We start from the raw sequence: 26,373 nt of genomic DNA, 5'->3' as shown, positions 1-26,373 counted from the left end.
GTATAAATCCCAGTGATACAAGATTTACAGTAAGACAAAGACTATTAAAAGAATTAAAAGAAAGAGAAACTAAAAACAAACTTAAAACTCATGGAAAATAACTCAATTGCTGTTTTGACACAAAGTTGTTACCAGGTTTATATCAAAGGGAATTCTGTGGAAAATTGCTCAAAATAATCTGAATATATACGTTTTATGCTACATATTGTGTGACATGCTAGCCCTTGAGAGAAAAGACAAAGTATGTAAAAATTAAAAGCATCCTGTTTAAGAAAAGGTTTAAATAATAAAATAAGCCCACCTTTTAAAATATAGTCTGTCAACAAACTTGGCACTTTCTCACTGTCTTCCCTCATAGCATGAAGAACTAAAGAAAAAAAAAATACTGTAAATGGAGAAACAGAAACATCAGGTTCTGAATTTTCTTCAGTTGAAATCTTAAGCATAAGAGCCCACAAAATCTAGAGTACTGTTCAGTGAAGAACGAAAAAGGGAGTGATCTTCACAAGATGTATTTTTGCAAAGCACTGGAGGACAATGATCCACCTTGTTAGTCTAAGAGATGGTAAAACTGAATGCACAAAGTACAATTAATCTGACCAGAATAATGAGCATTGGGATGGTAGTTTAGTAGATAAAACACAGTCTATTACAACCCTATGTTGCTTGCTTTGGTCAGGGGGATTGTGAATCACTTATTACAACTACATTATAATTAATTAATGAAAAATTCATATTTTCAATATTCAATCAGTACAACATTCTTATTTCCATTTGTTCTTGTGGTAGAAAATACCTAGAAAGGCACACTGTACAATTTCAATGCATCACACAACAAATGATATATTACAGCAAATATACATTTTGCTTTTAAAACTGTTTCTGAAACTATTTGTCTGATCTTTGATGCTGTAATATCCTGAGGCTGACTGTAGTCATGTCAATGGATTATGCATACATTTTAATAGATGCTTTATTCTGATAGCTGAAATAGGTACAGTATTTAAGCAATGATCAACATAATCACCATTTTGTTCCAATTTTCCTGGTCAGGGTTACACTATAAATGCGAAGATGAACTGAGCAGACCTGCCTATTCCCAGGAACTTCCTCTAGTCATTCCTGGGGAATACCCAAAGGCTCCCAGGACAGTCAAGTGATATAATTCCTTGATGTTATCCTGGTTGTGTCCCTCGGCAGTGCTTGGTATACCTACCATGAGATGTACCCAGGGGCATTTTAAATGCAAGCTAAAAACCATTTCAATTGGCTCTTCTTGATCCGGAGAAGCTGTGTTTCTGTTGTTTGGTCTTACCATATCACTAAGCTCCTCACATTCTCACAGTAAGTTTTCTCAGCAACACTGCAGCAGGAACTTCATTTGGCTGCTTGCACTTGCTATCTCATTCTTTTAGTTATTGCATAGAACTCATGACTGTTGGTGAGGTTTGGGATGTAGAAGTAAATTCGATAGCTTCATCCAGAAATTTAAACTTTTGTTTCACTTCATATTCTGGTGCATCTATCTCAGAACTGCTGCCTCTGCTCCATTTAATTTGTTGGTCTCAGAATCACTTCTACCCTCAGTTGTGAACAAGACTCTGAGGTATTTTAGCTTTTCCACCTATTATAGCTACTCACCCATTATTTGCAGGCAACAAGCTACAAATTTCTTGAACATGATCATGACCTCATATTTGCAGATGCTAATTCTCATGTTAAATGCATTATATTCACTTCAGGTCATTCCATGGTGTAACAGAGATCATAGTTGAATTGAACAAAAAAGATAACATCATCTACAAACTGAAGAACAACAACCACTATGTACACAAACTGGATATCCCCCCAAACCTTGGCTGTACCTTGATATCTGGCCCATAATAATAATTGACCAGAGAGGAGGCAAGATGCGCCCTTGTCAGGTTCCAAAACCTATTCTGAAATGTCTTGATAGGAACTATGGAAACTCAGTTCTTGCTCCACAAACACTAAGACCAAATGGCATCCAGAAACTTCATATTCTTGTACCACCTTCCACAAGATACAATGGGGTATATGGTCACTGGCTTTTTCCAAGTCTACAAATAAAAATAATTAAAAAATATGTGCGCAAGAATAAACCCCAGTATTTCACAATCAGTACAGAATCCAAATTCCGAATCCAAATTTGAGCTTCAACTGTCAGACAGCATTTCTGTTTCAGTACCACAGGAAAGCCCTTTTCTAGGAGATGAGGCATGTGTTCCATTGCTAAATCAAAAACCCTTTCCCTTTTAAAAAAATAGGGACCACTATTACATTCTGCAGTCCCTCTCTTCCTGCTTTCCATGCAACATTGAAGAGGCAAGACAGTCAAAACACCTCCACAATATCCAATGCATTTTACATTTCCATTCAGATTTCTTCCACGCCTGTGGCCTTTTCACTACGGACAATTTCAGCCACTACACTGACCTCTGAGGCACAGTCTCAAGCAAGCTTCTAGCATTTCCTTCTGTAAGATAAAAGGATTTCTACCATGTTTTGGAATTCATCAAAGTACTCCTTCCATCTCTCAGCAATATCCCCAACTGAGGTCATTGTTTCTCCATCATTGTTGACAATAACAGATTATTTCCTATATATCCTTCATTGCTACGTGAAAACAGGCCTCTGATCTGAATATATTTACTTTCCTCTTTTGTTACCTCGTAAAATATGATTTAAAATAGTTCTTTTAACTGAATCAAACATTTTACACACTTACTTTTGGTGAGGATTTGAAGATCTTCAATGGATGGCGGGGCTCCCTTCTTCTCATAAGGAATGACTGTTGTTAAATACTGCAAGACATGTAGGAAAATTGGTTCTCAGTTAAGGCTGATATTTTACTCCTAATTTTAATATGCTATTATACGTATAATGCAAGACTGAGATAAGATGCACTGACAAAAACCACAAGAAGTACTTCAATCAAGATTTCACTCATCTTATTATAATACTATGTAATTTTCTTCGCTTTGAAAAGAAGGAGAGTTAACTTAAAACAGCAAAAACATTTTCTGAAATGTAAAACAATACACGAGTAAACTTTATAATCAATATAAATACAGTCAACAAGTTTGTAAGGCCAGGACCCAAAATATTGACTTATAGTAACAATTAGAGTAATGGGTAAGTAGTAAGCAAAGCAAAAAGCTAAAGCAAAGTAAGTTGCTTGAGGTGGGAACACACTACAATGTGGTGTACAGTATGTCAAGCAAGGATAAGATGATCTTCAGTATTTGGTTTGAGAGGGGGCACTAGGGCAAAATTAACACAGCTGGAGAACCCAAATGGTGCTCATTAAAACTGGTTTACCTAGTGCAATCAAGTTTCTGATATTTTATTTGCCTTTTATTTTACTCCCTGCAAAATCCTCACTTTTCTATACCATACAGATGGCAGTGGTCTAAAACAATTTAATTTTAGCTATGAATGGTGCTGTAACAATAAAGTATACTATCAATTAGTATTAGCAATGTGTGTCTATTGATGTATTAGGTAACAATAAAGACCTTTTAAAGGGTAAAAGCTTCAGATTATAGAAACATCAAAAAATACAACAATAAGGTATTAAGAAATTATTTATATTCAATACTTTTAAATGTCACTCATTTGATTACTGTTTTAAGTAATAACGTTAACTGTTAAGATTATGGTACAATTACATTATTATTAATTATTATTACTAGTAGTAGTACAATAGTAGTATTTTTAAAATCCATGTTAATTAAAAAGCTCAAGCAATGAATATTCAGAGAAATGATTACTGACCTATAAAGTAAACACAGATAAACATGGAAGCCTAGTGCCTCTTCTGTATTTTCTCAATAAAGGTTATCATTATTAGCTGTATATTCACCCTTGCCCTTTGGACCGCTGCACCTTTTGTTGTGTTGCAATATGGAATCTTAACGTATCTTGATTTTAATCTAGTAAGATGATCTAACATGCACATTTTAGGGTTATGGAAAGATAAACTGCAGGTCCCAGAGCAAAACTCATGCAGACACATGGAGAGTTTTCAAATAACACATTGACAGCACTCAGGTCAAGATTTGACCACAGGCTTCTGGAAATGAGACAGCAGCACTAACTAATGTTGCCACCATGTTGCCCTAAAAAACATACATCATGAAGTAACATTCTAAGCAAATATGGGATAAAGTTACAAAACAGCACAGACTTGCAAAATGGTACAATTGAATTTTCAAATTCAAATTATAGTAAAATCCACTTGAAATTATGCTACAGTCATGAATTATTGCTATGCAGTGCTCCAGACAAAAATTCACTTCAAGGAGCCAGTGGCTAATAGAAGTAAAAAATTAGGAGCCAATAGCTTTGATTTAGGTGCAAAATAATCAAATAAGTAAAATATTAATCTTTAATCTCCTACCTTTCTAACCTCAATGTATGTGTTTCTAACTATTTTCTTTCTCCTTCTGTTGTGCTTTTATATCTGTCTTGATGGGTAACTTTCAAACTATGTACAATCATTAACCACTGTGTATTTTACTCGGGCTCTGAGTCTATGTCACTGATCATCACAATGTCAGTGTAAGAGGGCTATCCAGTGTCATCTGGTCTACTTTTACTCTTGTTTGAAGTGATCCAGTGTTTGACACAGGGCTCGGGAAACTGCTCAACTGATGGGCCTTCTGTGCTGATTGTGACTAACTACTCCAAGGTTGAGACATTGAGTGAGTTTCACATTTTTGATTTTAATCTGTTCTGTACCTAAAATCCACATTCACACTGAGCTGTTGAAACAGACAGAACAAGCATGATCTCAACAAGATGCAGAATATTGTGGAAATCTGTGCAATAAACAGATACTTTGTCAGTAAGACTTGTCTGAGAATTGGCTTTTAATCAAAATTTTTAGTAATCTCCATTCCATTTGTACAGCCTTGACATCACATGCATTCTTCAACAAGACTTGTTGATACCACTTAATTAAAGTCTCAGTCTCCTTTTCTGCAAAAGTGGTTAAATCATCTGGCCATCATTAATGATAGGCGACTGAGAAACAATAACTCATGTGAGCTTCCTTACTGTGCATTACCCCTCATATTTTCATACCGGCTTTCCAGTTCCTGGCCTGTAACCTTCACTGTTTTCTCAACATGCAATTGAAGGTTATCTCTAAAGATGGTGAGACTTGAGCCTTTGAGCTGGATATTCTGAAAGGTAATGCCTGTATTGTTTCTACCCACTGACTCCTACAACTTTCCATTCCTTAATGGTCTGTCTGATATCCCCTTGATTGTGAGAACATAACTGTCAATAGCTGCTACAGTTTGAGGCAAAATCAAAGAAGGCAGGGGTCATACATTTCAGTTGTGGAAATGAGTTTCCCCAGTAAATGAGACAGAAGGCCACAACAGACATGAAAGTGAAACAAATGTTCAACAACCTTTTAAAATACATTCTGAAGAATTTTAGCGGTCTAGTGATCATTTTGTAAGCAGAAGACAGGTGGCTCGTGTTTCTATAGCTCTCCTCTAGCTGGGGCAATAAGTATCCCTACCAGTGGATAAGACAAAATAGAGAAAAAAAAAACAACAAAAGACTCCCTAGATTCTTTTAAATAGATTTACCTCAGTTTTAGTTGTCCATTGTTCATTTTGTAAACAGAAGAGCTGTGGAAAATGAGTGTCTCCTAAAGTGGATGGGATGGAGAGGCACATTATATATGAAATTAATATAGAAGACTGTCTACAGTCTTTTAGAATACATTTTGAACAATTTTAACAATACAGTGTTCATTTTGCACGCAGTTTACAGGGGCACACATTTCTACAGCAAAGGCTCAGCTGTGGAAACGAGTGCCCCCTCTGGTAGAAGGGAGGCAGGGGCACAGTAGATATGAGCGTGCAATAGATGACTGCATGATAGGCTTATTAAAGACACTGTGCAACATTTTAACTACATACTGTTCATAGTTTGATCAGTTTTAATCTATCAAGATCAACTGTGCATGAAGTATACAGGAAAAAAAGTTTTATAGGATAATTATGCCTGCTGTGAAAATGAGATCCTCCCCCAGTTTAAAGAGGTGGTAAGGACAGGCAAGGGATTTTTTTTTTTTGATAGAACTTAAAACTATTTCATTCACACGGTTTTAATCACTCGTATGACAGAGGTTCCACAAAAAAGTCTTTCCTGTAGAATTTTTTTTTTTTTTTCTCTTTTTTTCATTTAAAAAAAAAAAACTACCTGTGTAAATGTTTAAGAGCAAGGCACCATGTTTGGCATGAAAGTGGATTAGTACATTTATTTTAAAATGTCTTTGTACAGAGTTCTTGGGTGTCAAATAATGAATTATTAATTTTAATTATTACTATTATTTTTTTACTGAATCTTACTTTCCATGTTTCTTTGTTGATGAGCTCCCATTGAAGAATTTACTGGTAACAGAACATATAGTGCACACACCAAAATGACTTAAGTAACAACTAATAAAGTGGCATTTATCAATACCATTTTAACAAAGTGTACTGTCCGTCATCAATCACAGAGCACTCCAGTAAAATGACACTTAAAACGCAGACTTCATGACATTGCTGCGCATGAGGAAAACTGAGCAGGAGGCTGCAAATACATGTTTACTGACTAACAGGCTGGCATTTTGCATGAAGCATGTGTTAAATGAAAAAGAGAAACAACATGCAAAGATGCTTGAACACGAGGAGATCCATAATAGTCACATCTTAATATGCCTGCGCCAAATCAGAATGGATAGTCACTACATAGATATTTTCATAACAAGGATCCTACATGATGGGCAGATGAATTTCAAATGTGTTGCAAGCCTTCCTTTCTTTTTGATGGCAGATTGTGTTATATTCAGCACATTGTTTATTATTCTGGCACAAGTGTAACCAGCCTCTCATTGAAATTCACCATTTGGAATACATGGCTACCGCAACGTTTACTTAGAAATATTTCACGCATGTCTCTCCAAGTCTGACAACATTTTTGACATGAGTCCCAATTACCCAGCGCAGACACGTCAAGTGTATAAACCAGCCTTTATGTGGCTCATGGATATCCAATGGGGATCCCGTATCGACACACGTTAGCGTAACATCCGCTCAAGAATAAAAAAAAGAAAAATGGTCTTTTGCATCTGCTATAATTAGTTTAAAGTTTCAATAATTTAATTTGGCAATGGCGAACTAAGTAGAAATGATAATCGCCGAAGTCTTTTTTTGGTTGCATTTGCAACCATTTTAATCACAGTCTGCAGCCCTACTACGTTAGGCATCCTCAAAAAAAAAAGAGAAATTATGCAAGAAAGGCACTGGTGAAGAAGTGCAGCTGTTAAAGGAACAAAAATCACTCATGGCTGTAGCAGAAAAAAAATTGAGAAAATGACAATTATCTGTAATCTGAACAAATTTGAACTTAAAAGCTTTTATTTTTCCCTGTCTCCCGTTATTAAACATGCACCTATATCTGTACAATTTGCCTTAAATAACCAGAGAGATTCTCAAAATGGTAATAGATGAGTTTAGATATCTAATATAAGTAGCTGTTACCAATTTATAAACATTTCATTAGTTTGCCATTAACAAAAATGAATGATAATTTACAATGACTATATAGTTAATTTACAAAAAATAAGTAAAATAAAATACTGAATTGACCCATTCAAAGAATTACATAGAGCTGACAAATATTGCTTTTCAGTAGTAGTAACCATTCAGCTTTCAGGAGCATGAGCTAGCTGTTTCTGGGGTGGGGGGGGAACAAACTTTTGTGACATGAATAAATAAGTTAGATTAAATCAAAATTTCTTGGCCCCAAAAATGTCCCTTTTGGTCAAATAACACCACAATACATGAACATTAACATAATTTGGTTAATGTTCAACATTAATTATCAACACAAGCCCTAATAAGACATTTTTCTTTCGTTAAAAAGTATTTAATAAAGACATTTACCTATGCTTTACCTATGTTTCACATTCAAAGAAATGCCCTTTTGACCTTTCTTGGGCTTTTTCAACTATTTCGCATCCTTTTTGAAGCCAGAATGCTCAACACAATGAGAGAAGACACATTAGCAACATCACATGAATGCAGCTTCAGCTGTAAGAAATGACTGACACTGCAATTGTGCCTTACCAACACCCAGCCCCACCTTGTTCAGTAGGCTGCAGTGAGGGTGTACTTGGAATTACTGAAAACATGATCATATCAAGGGGGAATAGCTCAGTGGTAGAGCATTTGACTGCAGATCAAGAGATCCCCAGTTCATATCTGGGTGCCCCCTTTGTTAGGGCGGCACGGTGGCGCAGTGGGTAGCGCTGCTGCCTCGCAGTTGGGAGATCTGGGGACCTGGGTTCGATTCCCGGGTCCTCCCTGCGTGGAGTTTGCATGTTCTCCCCGTGTCTGCGTGGGTTTCCTCCGGGCGCTCCGGTTTCCTCCCACAGTCCGAAGACATGCTGGTTAGGTGGATTGGCGATTCTAACTTGGCCCTAGTGTGTGCTTGGTGTATGGGTGTGTTTGTGTGTGTCCTGCGGTGGGTTGGCACCCTGCCCAGGATTGTTTCCTGCCTTGTGCCCTGTGTTGGCTGGGATTGGCTCCGGCAGACCCCCGTGACCCTGTGTTCGGATTCAGCGGGTTGGAAGATGGATGGATGGATGGATGATCATATCAAATTTTAATTAGACAAGTGAAAAACACAAATTATAATTACAAGCAATTGTAAACTGAAGTGTTTTTACAATAATAAAAATACCCACACCACAGCCCCTAACCCTAAGACAACCCACAAGTCTTCATGTAAAGAAAGCCCTGAGGGACTTTAAATGGACAAAGAATTACAGCTTATTTAAAATAGTGGCTGGATGTAACGTTAATCATGGATGCAGACAGTTTTAATAACATAACATTAAAAAAGACGTATTCCAGAAGCTCAAAGATACTATACAAAGGTATTTCTGGTAAGAGACAAGTATTGATTTAGGTGTCATTGTACTCTGAGAGAGTAGCCACTGCTAGATTGAGGAAACAGAGCAGAAAAATCCAAAAGAACAAAAAATTGCAGAGAGAAATGGATTTAATAGGAAATAATTCTGTGAAAAATTAAAATTGGAAACAATGTATAAATCTAAATTGGGTTTGTAAGTAATTGAGATATTTTGAAAATAAAGGAATATTTTTAGAAATCCCACCCCAAGCAACAGTGAAGAAGGGAAGATTACGGTCCTAAACAAACTTAACTGGCAATAGCTTAAAAGGCTTTACACAAGGCTGCATTCAATGCAAAAACAGGTTTCATTGTAGGTGACGATGACTGAATAAAAGATAGCAAACGATGGGAAGAAAGAGGAAGATGACAGACAAACGACATGAAATGTTAGAAAAACCCAAGTTTTATGAATAAAGAGAAAGATGGTATAGACAACTCTGACCTAAGAAACTAGATGATAGTAGTCCAGATTTATCAAAAATATTGCCTAGCATTGAAAAACTGTACTGCAACCAACCCAGAGGAAAATGAAAATGGGACTGTCCCCAACAAGTAAGGCTGGATTGTGAAATATTGGAGTAAGGGAATGCAGGCTTTGGCAAGAAAGTTAAGGTAGCCTTACTCAAGAGCCTAGATTGAAGAAGATTATAAGATTCCATCCAGAACCAAACAGATCTAAGCATAAATGTCAAAAGGTAAAGTTCTAGATGTGACAACCCTGTCATCTGACCTATCACAGATCACAGCAGAATGTCTGATGGAAGGTTTTTTGGCATTCCAAAGTAATTAGTATAAAAGATACCCTAGGGGATAAACAGCATATTCGGACCAGCTGATTTTGTTATCAGTCGCCATCTTATAGGTGCTAAATAAATTCAGAATATGTGGGGGTTAGGAGTCAGAAGGGGAGTCACAGAGAAAGAGCAGGATATTGTCAGCATAGAACAGTATTCTGTGGCAAGTGCCATATGAAGTTATAGGAGATATTGGCACTAACTTGAGGCTTGAGGGTGGAAGCGTGCACGGCTAGCGTGTTGCCGCACCCACCACACGATGAACTACCTGGATTGGGACCCAAGTGCAAAACACCTCAGCACCACACTGGAACAGTGAGAGTTTTTTTTTTCCCTGGCTTTTACAGGATTTGTTTATGGTGCAGATTCTTAGCCTCAGAGGCACCACTCCACAAAAGGCTTGAGAAAGATTGGAAAGAGAGAGGAAAACCTGACTGGCTTCTTTCAAAATCCAGATGAGTAGAAATACATTTGAGCTGGTAAGAGGAACTACAGAGGGAGATGAATAAAACATCTTGATCATAATAAAATAAATTTCCACCTATCGAATCCAATGCATAATCTGCTAGATAATTGACTGAATGCCTTTTCCATATCTATAGAAAACAAACTTGCCGTATTGAAAGGTTAGGTGCTCTATGAACATGGAGAAGATGCCTCACATTATCTACCATCTAGCAAGCATGAATAATACCAGTCTGGGATAGGTGAATTAATTTAGAAATTACAAGTTGTGTGACAAGACTGTGTGCCACAAGCTTAGAAAGCAATTTAGCACTGGAATTCATCAAATAGACAGGTTGATAGCTTGAACAATCAGTGGGCTTTTCACCTTACGTTTAACAACAGAGTGATAATGTTACTTTGCAGTGTTAACCAAGTCCTTCAAGTGAAAGAGATAGCAGAATTTAACATGTCAAAAAGAGGGTGCAATAATTTGCTTCTAAAACACTAAAAATGTTCAGATGGCAACCAATCTGGGCCTGGAGACTTCCCATGGAATCTAATGCACTTTTAAATTGATAAACATTAGAGGAGCAGTTAAAGTTAACATTTCATCTTTGGAGAGCTTCGGGAGGGTCAGTATATAAGATGGAGTCAGTTTTACTATGGTTAGGGTAGCAGTGGTCAAAATGTAAATTGGAAATCTTAAAATTTACCTATTGATAGCAGAATACTGCTTAAGTAAATGTAGAGATACATATCATTCACATGTATTTATAAGTATAAACAGACAAGAGCAAGAGCAGAAAAACAAAATCAACAAAAGCATGGCAGTGTAAATGTAGCTAAGAACTTACTGTATGTCCCTGAACAAGGACTTTAAACAATCCATCAGTGATTTTTGACTATTAAATCTATGCTAACTTTGGAACTTAAATTATAAACAAAAATTGAGACTTTTGCTGGTTATACACCTTGAAGTATTTAAACTCTAACACTTTATTCTAACCTTAAGAGAGAGCTGGCAAGAGCTGAGAAACTTCAATGCTCAAGAAGCATTTTTCATACAGCAATACAGCAGAACTCAGATCCCTCAGAAGAACGTGCTCAGTTAATTTCCAGAAATGGCCTAAGAGTTCACTAAAGGTTGTCCACCCACACAAGTTAGTAAGACCTGAAAGAGATGCATCTTCTAAGACACACACTCCTCTAAGGTTCAGTAACAGGAAGAATAATTATTTCTCATAAGAGAACAGAAGAACAATTTGTAAGAGACCAGGTCATTCAACCCAATCCTATTCAAGTACTTTCTCCAAAAAGACATTAAGTGTGGTGTCTATACAGAGACTGTGTGTTAGCCTCACCTAAGGCTGACATCGGTTCCAGATATGTTCTCATTTTTAATGTATCATGGAAAATCCATGAAGAATTTCATAAACTTAAAATTTCTATAATTTGAGCACTTAAAATTTGAAAACCTCCTGTCCTTTCTTGTTACAACCTTTGCAAAGCATTTACCAACTAGATTTTCTAATTTCTGAAAGCAATGTCACTAATTTCTTCTCAAGAACCTCCATTTCCTACTCCAAACAGCACGGCAACCATGGAGATTTCAAAGACGTGTTGCTTGGTAGTATGTTTGCATTGTTTTGCTTTCTCACTACACTTCAAATTTTAAATGTTTCATCTACCTATGTTTTAGGCAGTTTCTAAAAATGGAACACCTTATTCTTTCTGATATATGTTATATCTCTCTATTATAAAAGAAAATCTTGAGACGAGGCGAGACAATTGCCAAGAGATTTTTTTCATGTTGGTACAGAGGGTCCCGCCCTCCTCTCAAACATTTCCGGTTAACGGCCCACACCCACAGTCCTCTTGCCTCTCATTCGTGTGAATGCTTTTGTCAGACACAGTTCCTGCGCTCTCAAGCTCTTATACATTTTTATTTTTATCTCACTTTAAGTTCCCAATAAAAGAAGATGTATTGTGTCCAAATCTTATTGAAGAATTTCATCCTGAAGGGTTATCATCAGAAGAAATGAGTACACAGGCAATTCTAGCACAGAGAAACGATGAAGTCAAACGAATTAACATGAAAATTGTTGATCAGTTACATGGCAAATTGGTATCAATAGACAGAAACAGTTGGTGGTGATGTTGCGGAAGATAATAACATCAATTTACAATATCCCATAGAATATCTACAACCGTTAACAACGTCCAGTCTTCCACCGCCGAAATACTGTTAAAAGAAGAATGTATCGTAATGTTATTGCGTAATTTATGTATGAGTGATGAGCTATGCAATAAGACAAGATTAGTTGTATTTAAAATCGGTTGAACAATTCTAACATGTAAAATTTTACCAGGCGACAAGAAAGGTAATGTAGTACATCTTCCGCGGATAACATTAGACACCAAAGGAGATCTTGATATGCCATTCGTATTAAAATGTTTAGTTTCCTGTTCAAATAGCTTTTGCTATGACAATTAACAAATCACAGGGACAAACATTCGAAAAAAGTCGGTTTATTTATTAGAGAGAAATAAACGATATTCACTCAAAGGCAGTTATACGTTGCGTTGTCACGATGTAAGTCCAAACACGGAATCAACATTCAATGCGATAGTGACGAAAAGTTAATTCCAAATATTGTTTTTACTGAAGTTTTACAGTAAAACTGTAAGTTTAAAAAATATTTACATGTTAATTTCAAAGCCAAACAGAACAAAAACGTATACAGTAATCCCTCCTCCATCGCGGGGGTTGCGTTCCAGACCCCCCCGTGAAAGATGAAAATCCGCGAAGTAGAAACCATATGTTTATATGGTTATTTTTATATTGTCATGCTTGGGTCACAGATTTGCACAGAAACACAGGAGGTTGTAGAGAGACAGGAACGTTATTCAAACACTGCAAACAAACATTTGTCTCTTTTTCAAAAGTTTAAACTGTGCTCCATGACAAGACAGAGATGACAGTTCCGTCTCACAATTAAAAGAATGCAAACATATCTTCCTCTTCAAAGGAGTGCGCATCAGAGAGAGAGAGAAAAAAGCAAACAGTCAAAAATCAATAGGGCTGTTTGGCTTTTAAGTATGCAAAGCACCGCCGGACAAAGTACTGTAGCTGCAAGGAAGGGAGCAAGCATTTTTCAGCATTTTTTAGAGGAGCGTCTGTATCCTCTAGGCCAGTGTGCGAACAGCCCCTCTGCTCACACCCCCTCCCGTCAGGAGCAGAGAATGTCAGAGCGAGTGAGCGAGCGAGCGAGAGAGAGAGAGAGAGAGAGAGAGAGAGAGTGCAAGAGAGCGGAAAGCAAACAATCAAAAATCAATACGTGCTGTTTGATCTTTTAAGTATGCGAAGCACCATGCAGGAAGCATATTGCTTGCAAAGCAGCCACATGTAAGCCCAGCAAAGAAGGGAGCAGTGTGAAGGTAATCTTTCAGCGTTTTTTGAGGAGCGGCCGTGTCCTCTAGGGGTGCAAACAGCCTCTGTGCTCACAATATATTTGAGGAGTTTTATTTAATACATAATACGCGCTGTGGTTGGGTAGCTTCTCAGCCATCTGACAATAGCGTCCCTTGTATGAAATCAACTGGGCAAACCAACTGAGGAAGCGTGTACCAGAAATTAAAAGACCCATTGTCCGCAGAAATCCGCGAACCAGCAAAAAATCTGCGATATATATTTAAATATGCTTACATATAAAATCCGCGATGAAGTGAAGCCACGAAAGTCGAAGCGTGATATAGCGAGGGATTACTGTAATGCAACGAATACCTCTAACTCAACAGGAAACATAATTTTCTTTCAATTTATTACATTTTACTACTTTTGACTATGGTTAATTACTCGCTGTAATGTAAAATAGTTTTATTATTCATATACAGTGATCCCTCACTATATCGCGCTTCGCCTTTCGCGGCTTCACTCTATCGCGGATTTTATATGTAAGCATATTTAAATATATATCGCAGATTTTTTGCTGGTTCGCAGATTTCTGAGGACAATGGGTCTTTTAATTTCTGGTACATGCTTCCTCAGTTGGTTTGCCCAGTTGATTTCATACAAGGGACGCTATTGGCAGATGGCTGAGAAGCTACCCAAATTACTTTTCTCTGTCTCTCTTGTGCTGACCTTCTCTGATCTTGACGTAGGGGGTGTGAGCAGGGGGGCTGTTCGCACACCTAGACGATACGGACGCTCGTCTAAAAATGCTGAAAGATTATCTTCACGTTGCTACCTTCTGTGTGCAGCTGCTTCATGAAGCGACATGCTGCACGGTGCTTCGCATACTTAAAAGCTCAAAGGGCACATATTGATTTTTGACTTTGTTTTTCTCTGTCTCTCTCTCTCTCTCTCCCTGCTCCTGACGGAGGGGGTGTGAGCTGCCGCCTTCAACAGCTTTGTACCGGCAGTGCTTCGCATACTTAAAAGCCAAACAGCCCTATTGATTTGTTTGCTTTACTCTGTCTTTCTGACAGACTCTGCTCCTGACGAGCACTCCTTTGAAGAGGAAGATATGTTTGCATTCTTTTAATTGTGAGACAGAACTGTCATCTCTGTCTTGTCATGGAGCACAGTTTAAACTTTTGAAAAAGAGACAAATGTTTGTTTGCAGTGTTTGAATAACGTTCCTGTCTCTCTACAACCTCCTGTGTTTCTGCGCAAATCTGTGACCCAAGCATGACAATATAAAAATAACCATATAAACATATGGTTTCTACTTCGCGTATTTTCTTATTTCGCGGGTGGCTCTGGAACGCAACCCCCGCGATGGAGGAGGGATTACTGCATAACAATTCCCATGAGAATAAACTGCTTAAATTGTACATCCGCTTCCCCATACGCGAGACACAGAGCCGTGAAGTGGCTAGCGCGCAAAGCAAGCAGGGGGCACAGCCCCCTAATGTTTATACATTTTTAACAGATAAAGTAACCAGCGAGTATTCTGAATGTGTCATCCCACACAACAACCATGTACGGTTTACACATTCTTCCCTTGTCTAAGTTAATTTTCCTCTGGGTACTCCAGTTTTCCTCCTGCATTCTCATTTGTCCCAGTAAGAGTAAGAAAGAAAATGTGTGTGTCAGAGTGGGGGCAAAAATAAGTGGATACATGGTCCTGACCCATGCAGGAACATATGGTGCTGGCCATTCCCAAAGTGCATAAATCAGCAAAAATGGCAACACTATGATTTGTGAAATGTTGCCATTGATTTCTTTCAAAATAGCAGAATTTCACAAAGATATATATATTTATTGTTCAAAACCTTATATATGGATATGATGTGTTACAACATAAAAGCAATATCAAGATGTAGATTAATACTCAAGAACATTTTTGGCTTAAAAATAAATGTAACTTTTATTTACTTTGCACACAGTGAAAATTGCACCACACATTCATGAAGTTAAAATTGAACAAGGTAACGCAGTTTAGTGAGAAAGTTAATAGAAATGTGATTTTCTAACTTTCATTACTCTAAATATTAGTCTAATCTGTAATCTATTGAAATCCATTTTAAAAGACACTCTACTGAAGATGCTATTTCTGACATCTAAAAGTGTGTTCTGAAAATGCATATTCTAAAAAATAAAAGGAAAATGACAAGCAAAACTGTGAAGAGGCATACTGAAACAGTTGTGACTAAACTACATGATCAGAAGAGGAAGAAAATGCTACATACATTAAAAAGCACATTAAAGAGTGTGAAAAAGAAAGAGGCACCTGTTTATCACCACCCGAGTTGCCAAAGGTCTGGCGGAAGCCATTCTGAATAACATTTGAGATTCCCTCCATGCTGAAGCGCTGAAAGCAGTAAGGCAGAGACAAAAGGAAAAGGACAGAAGAAGAAGAAAAAACATGAAGAGATACAGACAAATAAAAGCATATGTAATTACAAAGCAGAAAACTTTTGACACTGGACAACACACAAGGACAGAAACACAGTAGACATGCCTCATAATAAAGCAACAATAAGCATTATTTAGTAGAACCATGCATGCTAAAAATACCAAAGAAAAAGTGGGTTAGGAGACAGATCTGATTTATTTTCTGAACCCACTCTTCCACTGCAAGGCCACAAAAAATCAGGGCTCATCCTGTTAAAACGGAGTATAAGGCAAAGTCTTACTTTGTATTGAACATTAGACCCACACATACACTTTCTCTTAAACCAGGACAGTTTAGGGTTGCTAATTAGCCTCGGTGCATACCTTTAAACTGCAGGAGGACTTTGGACTTTTTTTTTTTTTTTTTTTACTTTTATTTACAAATGTATAAGATGGATGTTTATTAGGTTAAAATAAAAAGTAAATGCTCATCAATTTAGAACTGTATATAAAATGAAAAACAGAGTCACTTAATGTTATATGCCATAAATCTAAAATGTCCTGAACTATTTGCATGTTGTCATATTAATAACTCAAAACTGATGTCTAGTAATCAAAAAAGACTGTTTAAATCAAAATTACGAATTTAACTGAATACAGAAGAGGGAAAACATAATGAACCTACTAAAATGATATGTACAACATGTGCATGATGATAGAAATAGGCATTATTTACAATCTTTCAAATATATATATATATATATATATATATATATATATATATATATATATATATATATATATATATATATATATATGTGTGTGTGTTAAAATTGCGCATCCAACTTGGATACGTTATATAATAGAATAATTAAATATTCAGTTGTGAACAATCTAAACATACTTGATAGTTGTTTTCTCTGTAATTCACATAATACAAGCACAGCAGCTACAGACTATAGATGTACACTCTTTATGAATATATGTGCATGTATGTCTTTTCATTGTCAACTCTGTTAAGGTTTAAATAAACTCCAAAAAGAAGCAGAAATCAGAATATGCTTGCAGTATACTGTGCTGTGATCTGCCGGGCAGGTAATATATATATCAATTTTAGCTAATTTTTTGGCATTATAACCTACTTAACCCTAAGCTTATTTTATATTTGCATGTAACAGCAAATGTCACCCACCTAACCTAAGCAGTAACGTCTGACCTCATATGAAAGCAACAAAGGAAGAAAATATTTTTAGTTGCAAGACATTGTATATGTGGTGCGTAAAGGAGAAAAAAAAAACAAAAAAAAAGTGAGTGCCATTATGAACAAAGTTGCACATACACCCCCCTTGCACTTTATTAAAAATGCTGTAAAGTTGGACATCTGGTGTAACTATAATAAATACTCAAAGGCAGTTAATTGTTCCACTGATGTATGCAGAAGATTACTTAAATTATGAAAATTTTTGTAATCTGAATTATAGAAAGATGACATAATTTTGACACAAAAAAACACAATGTATTGTACACAGTATGGCATCTTCCCAAGTGGTAAATGGCCTAATTTTAGCCAAAAAAGGAGTTGGTGAGTTCTGAAACCAGGCCTTTCAATCTCTTCTACAAAAGTGTAGATTTAAGTGAATAAACAGGAAAAAATTATAAAACACTGCACTTACTTGTCCGATATTATTAAAAACATAACAAGAATGGGAAATGGAAAATTTTACATTTTTTCTTTTATGTAATTCATCATGAGGAATTAATAATAATAATAATAATATTATGCTCCAAAAACCTCATTGAATAATTTCATTTTGATTTATAAACACAATACATAATTAATATTTTTTTTGTTTTCCTTTGCAATAAAGGAAGTGAGAGAGTTAGATATAGCATCTAAAGACTGAATTTGTTATAGTGTATACAACTCCAGGTAATTAAGCTTAACACAAAAAAAAATTAAAAAAAAGGTTACTCTGGGTATAGAAATAAAGATTATTACAACACCATTACATCTACTAATATATACAAGTATTTAAAAATTCAAGCAAAAATACATTGATGTACTTTTTAGAAAAATAATATATAAGGTAGCCTCAAGCTTCACGTAATTTGATCCATGGAATTTCCACTGAAATTAATAAGAAATGCCAAAAGGCAGGTTAGCATAAAGTATTTGCAATAAAATAAAAGCGCAATTAGTACTCTGGCACTTTAATCATTCTTCAGAATCCTAAATAGTAGAGCGATTAATTACATTTTAGCAATGCCACATTACAAAGATGCCAAACTATCAATTCAGTAAATTAGCCAATTTAACATACAAAATAGAGCTACTTTTACATATCATATATATTCACCAATGAGTGGTGAATGCTGTTTATATGTCACTTTTATGTATACATAAAGAATAATTATGTTTTGTATATTTTAGTGAACTTATCTGCCCTTGGCCAATGTGTACTATACAACTGACTGCTTTTAAACTCATGTAAAGTGCTTTCTAGTGATGTTTGTGCTTTCATTTAAAAAGTATAATGTAATCTACAAATAATGTTTTGTTTAAATCAATCACATTCTAACTTCTAAAAAGTCTCATATTTACTGTACAGTGCAATAACTTGTATTGTACATTTTAATGCTTGCTGAAATTGAAATTGTGGAATGTGCTCAAAAACGCAATGCCTGTTTAATAATTTTTTCATAACAATATAAAATGTTATAAGAATGTACCACAAAATCTATTGCCCTTGAAATATAAATGGCCCTCATCCTCAGTATATATTAATTTAAAAAAACAAAATTGCATTTGTCAATGAATATGTTTCACTTTTTCAAAGTACCCTACAACCACTAGCAAGTTAATGAGTTAGCCTGAAGAGGGCAGCAATGTTGTTTTAGTTTCAAAACTCAAAGTGAACATTAAAAAAAACAAAAAAAAAAAAAAACAAAAAGGAGATATTCTGAAAAAGAAACCTCCTTGTATTTAAGAAAACTCTGTAGCACAGTAAGTACAACAAACCCCCATTCCTATCCCTATTTGCTGAATAGTCATAGAAGTTGCTTTGATGGTCAGAGCACATTGCCAGAATGACCTACCCTTACCAAAAAATAACTGCCATTCACAGTATCACTTATGTTTTAAACATTATTAGAATAGACTTCTAAATAAGCAGAAGTATTCAGTAAATGAGAATTATTACAAGCACCCCCTATTATTGGCCTAAGGTTTTCTTTTAATCTGTACCTTCATCATATGGATAGTTGTTTTTTCAATGAAGATGGAGCATCTTCAAAAAAAAAACTACTTTTTTAACAATCAGCAGTTCACCTATCACAGTGATAACCTGATTTTGTTACAAAAAGTTGTTTAACCTAAAAACAAATAGCTCCTCCTGTAAACCTACTCAAACACAGTTCATTTTGTCAGCTACCAAAATACTGTAAATAGCTCACCTCTTGAAATAAAAATAAAATCACTATAGACCACAGTGTTAACCTGGTTAAATGACAGAGAGGGAGAAATGAACAGTGTTTACTATTCACTAATGTTCATCGTTGCAGCTAAAATTTGCAAAAGAACAAAGATGAAGAAAGATGTTTTCCTACAGTAGCAAAGCTTGCTTTCTTTGCATTCTTGTTATGTCGACACCACTGGAGATTCTCCTCATTGCTGCAGGACACATATGCTTGAAAAATAGAGCAACTCTGGTGTGAATATGCTGACATGCTGTCTTGTCTTCACTTCAATAAGGGCTTTTCAGAAATTCCCAGGAGCCATGTTTAAACTAAAAGATGTTTACTTGCTGCTCTTCTTGGTTCACGGTTGGATTTCAAGTACAGTATACCTTATTTGAAGTTTATTAAACTTTTAACTAATTTGAATTGTTTTATCATTTTTTATATTTAACTCTAAACATTTTTTAGAATTTCATGTTAATAGAAAGAAAGACTGTGACAATAAATAAAATGTTAATGAATTTAAGTTGAATCTTATTATTTTACTAAGTAAAGGTATAATACTGTAGGTATTGAATAAAGAGAATGCTAAACATTATTTGAAACATCCGCTCTCATTTTCAAGATGTAATTTTCTTTTGCTGCAGCTCTACATACATCCATCAATCCATCCATCTCCTTCCATCCATCCATCCATTCAAATTCTAAGAAATCTGTTCAACGTTTGGACTGCAGGGGCCAAACCTTAGTCAAGCCACATCCAGTGCAAGGCTAGAACCAATCATGGATGAGGCAGCAGTTGTAGTTGTTGTCAGTTATTAGAAAATAAAGAATATGTGTTACACACTTTTTACCAGCTGCCTCTCTCTCACATAAATAAATAAATTAAAGTCATTTAAAACTAACATGTACCTTTCTTTTATTGTGAATTGCTATTGCATTATTATCAAGCTTTAATTTAATATTGTTTTTTGTATCAGTAAGGTGCTGCTGGAGTATGTGAATTTCCCCTTGGAATTAATAAAGTATCTATCTATCTATCTATTGTTCTTCAACAAGATTTTAAAAAGAAAAACAATTAGAAACAATTAGACCTATGGCCCAGAAACCAATGGCCTTTCTAGCTATCAATTCATGCAACATTTCTCTAATGCTGATGTCACATGGATCAGAAAGATTAAGTTATACTAGGACTCACAGTTCCTGGCATATGACTCCTCTCCTGCTTGCCATTTTGTGGACTTCCACTCTTTAACTTTTTCTTCTTCTTGACCATCTCACGGTGTTCTTTCTGCTTGTTTTGGACCTCAATAAGCACTGATATGAAGCTGTTTTTGACCTCCTTCTCAAACTCAAGCTCATCACGTAGTGCTAACTGTTGAATCAGCTCCTCAGAAAAATTCTTGATGGCAGTCTCAACTTCTTCCAGCAACTCATTCAGTTCAGCAACAGATAACCGTTTTACTCCTGAAAAGGGACAAATAATGTAACAGCTTCAACCAGGTCCTCAATTGAAGAGTAATATCTCCATAAATAAAATGGGACAACATAATAAGAACAGTAAAATAGAAATGATTGTGTTACGAATAATGTCCCAAACAGCAACATTTTAACAACTAATATCAATATTGGGATCACAGTGACAAAACAGCATAGCTAATGGTCTACTCTTTTAATCTCAAGCAGTTGCAGTTGAGAAAAGTGCAGGAATTTAATATAGTGAATACATACAAAACTCATAAATCCCTTGCATGTTAACAGATATTACCTTTATGTTTTGCGCCTTGGAATGACACTCTCCCTGTATTAATGCCTTAAAGGTATGTCTTTGCATATTTCCTTGTTTGTGATCTCTGTGTAATGAGTCTACCCCTTTAAGAATATTGCTCATAAAGTTGAGATAAACAGATCTCTTGAGATAAACAGATAAAGAGGTACACAATATGTATTATTTGTAATAAACAAATAAATAAATAATACATACAATTTAAATACATTATGTCAGTATCAGTTGTATCCCAACTGACTGGAAAACAGGACTTGTTGTCCCTTTCTGGAAAGGGAAGGTTGATTGCCTGGATTGCAGCAACTACAGGGGGATAACACTGCTCTCTGTGCCGGGTAAGGTCCTTGCAAGGGTCGTCCTCAATAGGATCCGTGATCACTTGCTCACCTACCAGCGACCGGAACAGTCTGGTTTTACATCTAAGAAGTCTACTATCGACCACATCCTGGCACTGGGAGTTCTCATGGAGCGCAAACGTGAATATCGGCAGAGTTTCTTTGCAGCCTTTGTCGATTTTCATAAAGCGTTCAACTCAGTTGATCGAGCTGACCTGTGGGGCATCCTGAGGGTTCGCGGGATCCCCTCGAGGTTGCTGGATATCATGGCCAGCCTATACACTGGTACTGTGAGTGCTGTGCAGAGTGGAGGCAGAACCTCTATGTTTTTCCCAGTTGATTCTGGGGTTCATCAGGGGTGTGTTCTTGCTCCTACTCTGTTCAGTACTTGTATGGACTGGATGTTGGGCAAGGTCGTGGGATCCAGCAGCTGTGGGGCATCAGTTGGTGAAGAAAGTTTCACAGATCTTGACTTTGCTGACGATGCTGTGATCTTCGCGGAGTCAATGGAGGCTCTGATTGTGGCGCTCGAGAGACTGTGTGAGGAGTCTGAGTGTCTGGGCTTGCAAGTGTCCTGGATAAAAACCAAGATCCAGGCCTTTAATGACCTCTTGGGCATAGCCATCAGCAGTGTGTCTGTCTGCGGAGGCGAGTGTCGACCTTGTTGAGAGGTTTACTTACGTTGGCAGTGACATTCATGGCTTTGGTGACTCTTCCTATGAAGTCAGTAGACGGATTGGGAGAGCATGGGGGGTCATGAGGTCGCTGGAAAGGGGTGTGTGGAGCTCCCGATATCTATGCAAAAGGACGAAGGTCCAAGTCTTTAGAGTCCTGGTGCTTCTTGTCTTGCTATATGGTTGTGAGACATGGATGCTATCCAGTGACATGAGACAAAGACGAAGACTCCTTTGGTACTGTGTCTCTCCGGAGAATCCTTGGATACCGTTGGTTTGACTTTGTTTCGAATAAGCGGTTGCTCATGGTGTCCCGAATGAGGCACATTACGTGCATTGTGAGGGACCGTCAGTTCTACAGCCATGTTGCGCGTTTCCCCGAGGGTGATCCAGCTAGTAAGATCCTCATTGTTGGGGACCCGAGTGGCTGGACCAGGCCAAGGGATAACCCACGTAACACCTGGCTGTGGCAGATAGAGGGTCATTTCCGGAGGGTGGGACTGGATCGCGTGTCTGCCTGGGGGGTTGCCAACTGGGATCCCGAGTTGTTTGGTCATGTGGTGGGTACGGCAACGCGCTGTACCAGTGCATGCTCCCCAACTTGAGTTGACTTGATGTCAGTATCTACCAAAACCATTTGAATTATTATTTATAACCTGACATGGATCTATGTACATACTGGCCACTCTTATACTCAAATCAAGATATACCTGGCTTAATCACCACCTGCAACAGATAATACTAACATATGGGCAGGTGCCATGTTTACAATTATTGCGAAAGGCTGGAATAGTGCTGGTACCCTTTTACTTAGCCCTTCAGTTGTGTTGTGTGCAATTGTGGAAAGTAACAAATTACATTTATTTGCATTACTCTACTTGAGTACATTATGTAGGGAATTGTAGTTGTTAAAGTATTTTCAAATGCAAATACTTTTATTCTTTAAAATGTATATTTACAGTAGTAATCATCCTGCTTTTAAGGCAGATCATTACAAAAAGTGTTCCAAATATGGAGTTCACAATGACCAATTTAATTAAAGCTATATGCAAATGTTTTTGGAGTTACAAGTCATGGTCTGGAAGTATGAAGTATTTTAGTAAATAATGTAATGGCAGAGAAAATTTTCTCATTTTCTCTTGGCACAGTAAGTGGATGCCTATCATGTTATAATAGTTCAGGATACTGGCCAAGATTTAAACATGTGCCGTAGAAGTTCCCGTCATAAATCTAGTCTAGTCTGCTTAACATGGAGAAATTTTTGCAATGGAAGATGCAGAAGAAAGTTCTCTAATCACATTTAATAGAACTGTTCTGTTTTAGGGCGGAACGGTGGCGCAGTGGGTAGTGCTGTTGCCTCGCAGTTGGGAGACCTGGGGACCTGGGTTCGCTTCCCAGGTCCTCCCTGCGTGGAGTTTGCATGTTCTCCCCGTGTCTGCGCGGGTTTCCTCCAGGTGCTCCGGTTTCCTCCCACAGTCCAAAGACATGCAGGTTAGGTGGATTGGCGATTCTAAATTGGCCCTAGTGTGTGGTTAGTGTGTGGGTGTGTTTGTGTGTGTCCTGCGGTGGGTTGGCACCCTGCCCGGGATTGGTTCCTGCCTTGTGCCCTGTGTTGGCTGGGATTGACTCCAGCAGACCCCCGTGACCCTGTGTTCAGATTCAGCGGGTTGGGAAATGGATGGATGGATGGATGTTCTGTTTCAAAGGACACAAGAGAAACAGCTTCATTATGTGGGGTAAATCATATAGCAAAAACTGTGGAGTTACCTGCATGTAAGAACTCTTCCTCAGATTCACAGAATTTAGGAAGTAAGTTGATTTAGAAACTAGTGGTGTGTTTAAAATACAGCATAGATAATAAAAACATCACAGTTAATTGTACTGAAAATACAATAGAAAATTTATGATAGCCACCTGTTGTTGTGAAATAAGCAGTATCCAGTTGACTAAATGGATGAGCTAGAATAGTTAGTTAGTTCCTCCCATGCAGCAACTGCTCTCCAATGGATTCAATCAGCTGCAGGGAGTTCAGCTTCATCAAGCGGTAGGTCAACAGTTTTCAGGTCCCCCAAAAAAGTTGACCTTCAAGTGGTACATGGGTTGCCTGGTTTTCATGTCCTCTTTGGTAGTATCCAATGCATGGAGAGCTTTGGAATGTGTTGAGTGGGAAGGAATAGTATGTGTCTGGCTAAGTGAATCCTGCATTCTGTAACAATGTCTTCCAGTGATCTTAGGCTATTCCACTTCAGCAAGTCATCATTTGTAATATTCTCTCTTTATGAGATGCCGAGTATTCACAGGAGGCACATTAATGAAAGGCATTAAGCTTGTTCCTCCTGGTTCCTCCAGATAGCAGTTGGGGTGACAATTGTGGAAAACAGTTGAATTTTTAATGCTGTACTAACAGATGATGATGACCAGATGTGGTGTAAATGCTGGAACACACCAGTTGCCTTACTGATGCCAGATTTCATGTCCCTTTCCATGTCACCGTCATGTGATACGACACTACTGAGGTATGTGAATTTGTCAACCTCATCAAATTCATTCTACCCAATGTTTATTTGCACCCTGGATTTATGGTTAACCTGCACAACCTTAGGCCGGATTTATACTTCATGCGACGCGATGCATGCTTCAGCGGACGCTCCTGCTACGCAAGCGCTGTAGTGTTTATACTTGCGCGCATACTTTACATAAATATGGAGGAATCCGCCAGGTGGCAGTGCGAGATATTATCACGGTGAGAACATGTTCGGCTTCTCTGTGTTGTGAATTGCCTAGAACACCCATTAAATTCCCATGACACCATACCACAATATCTCTGAAAAGGATGTTTATTGATTAAATCCAGGCATGTATCCATTCCAACAAGCATTGGGCATGAGTGAGAAACAATCCCTGGACGAGGCCTCAGCTCATCGCAAGGTGAACACAAGCACACACATACACTAGCGTCATTTTAGCGGCACCAAATCCCCAAATCTGCATATCTTTGGAAGGAAACTGGAGCACACTGAGGAAACCCAGCAGGAAAACATGTAAATTCCAGACAGGGAATATCAGCAACATGACTCCCTGCAAAACAGCAGCGCTAACGCTCCGCCACTGTGTCACCCCCATGTGTGTAATTATTAACGGTATTCATTATTTAAACAAAATTACAGATTTATCTGTAAAATGTAATATACATACTGTACTTTAATGCTTTTCATCATGAAAGTGATATCGTGTATAAATCTAAGGATTCTAAATGTGTAGGGAGTCGGAATATCATACATTTAATGTGCTCAGTGTGGCGATCTATTGCTGGCGATCCGCTGCTGTCAGGACCAGAGGAAGCCTTAGAAAAAAAGACTGCACAGAAGACGGTATGTGAGACTTCTAAAATGTATCGTGTCATTACGATCGGGAATATGCGACGCTTGAATATAAAAGCACCACGAATACATCTGTAGGTCGGCATTTTGCTTCACTACATCGAACCATTTATCAAACATCGAAGCGCGCACACCGATCTCGTAGGATCCGCAAAGCGGCTTTCTGTCACATGTAGATAGTAAACAGAGACTCTGACGTCACATTTCAACTTTTAGCACACTGCGCCCCCCCGACTTTTTGCTGGTACTGCAACTCGCGCACGCGTCACGTTAATTTCTGAGGACCTGCTCAGAGGACGCATCAAATGAATGCTGAGAACACGTGGCAGCCATGATGCGGGCGTGTACGCGTTCTGAGTGTGAAGTATAAACGAACCCTTAGACTTATCTGAGCTGATGCTATAATAAGAGGCAACCTAATTTTTAAAAAGATGTCACCTTTCAGTGCATGATAAATATGTATGGTGAATTTAGCATAGAAATATTTCCTAGACAGGTGTACTGTGTATTGGTACATTTATAATATTAGGCAGTATTCTTTTTTATGATAATAAGGGGGCTTGCAAAATTTTGGGATTCACCATTTGAACAAGGCTACACCAATAATGATGAGTGCATAACATCTTCCCTTCGTGGCATACAACTCTTAAATT

The 26,373-nt window shown here is 37.4% G+C and overlaps 1 protein-coding gene across 2 annotated transcripts in view; it reads right to left on the bottom strand.

Annotated features, from left to right (window-relative positions):
* The window catches only part of fez2b (fasciculation and elongation protein zeta 2b), a 125,769-nt gene that overhangs the window by 24,056 nt on the left and 75,340 nt on the right, over positions 1–26,373 (bottom strand). The window contains exons 5-8 of one of the 2 annotated variants that reach the window (XM_051925589.1): positions 20,744–21,012; positions 15,986–16,066; positions 2,750–2,825; positions 302–367 (exon numbers count right to left, since the gene is read on the bottom strand). In XM_051925589.1, the coding sequence (XP_051781549.1) occupies positions 302–367; positions 2,750–2,825; positions 15,986–16,066; positions 20,744–21,012 (492 nt within the window). The remainder of the gene's footprint in view (positions 1–301; positions 368–2,749; positions 2,826–15,985; positions 16,067–20,743; positions 21,013–26,373) is intronic. The other variant, XM_028797257.2, reaches the window with a different exon arrangement.

The sequence above is a fragment of the Erpetoichthys calabaricus genome, chromosome 3 (genome assembly GCF_900747795.2).
Source record: "Erpetoichthys calabaricus chromosome 3, fErpCal1.3, whole genome shotgun sequence".
NCBI lineage: Eukaryota > Metazoa > Chordata > Cladistia > Polypteriformes > Polypteridae > Erpetoichthys > Erpetoichthys calabaricus.
This window is presented reverse-complemented; position numbering and strand designations above follow the sequence as displayed.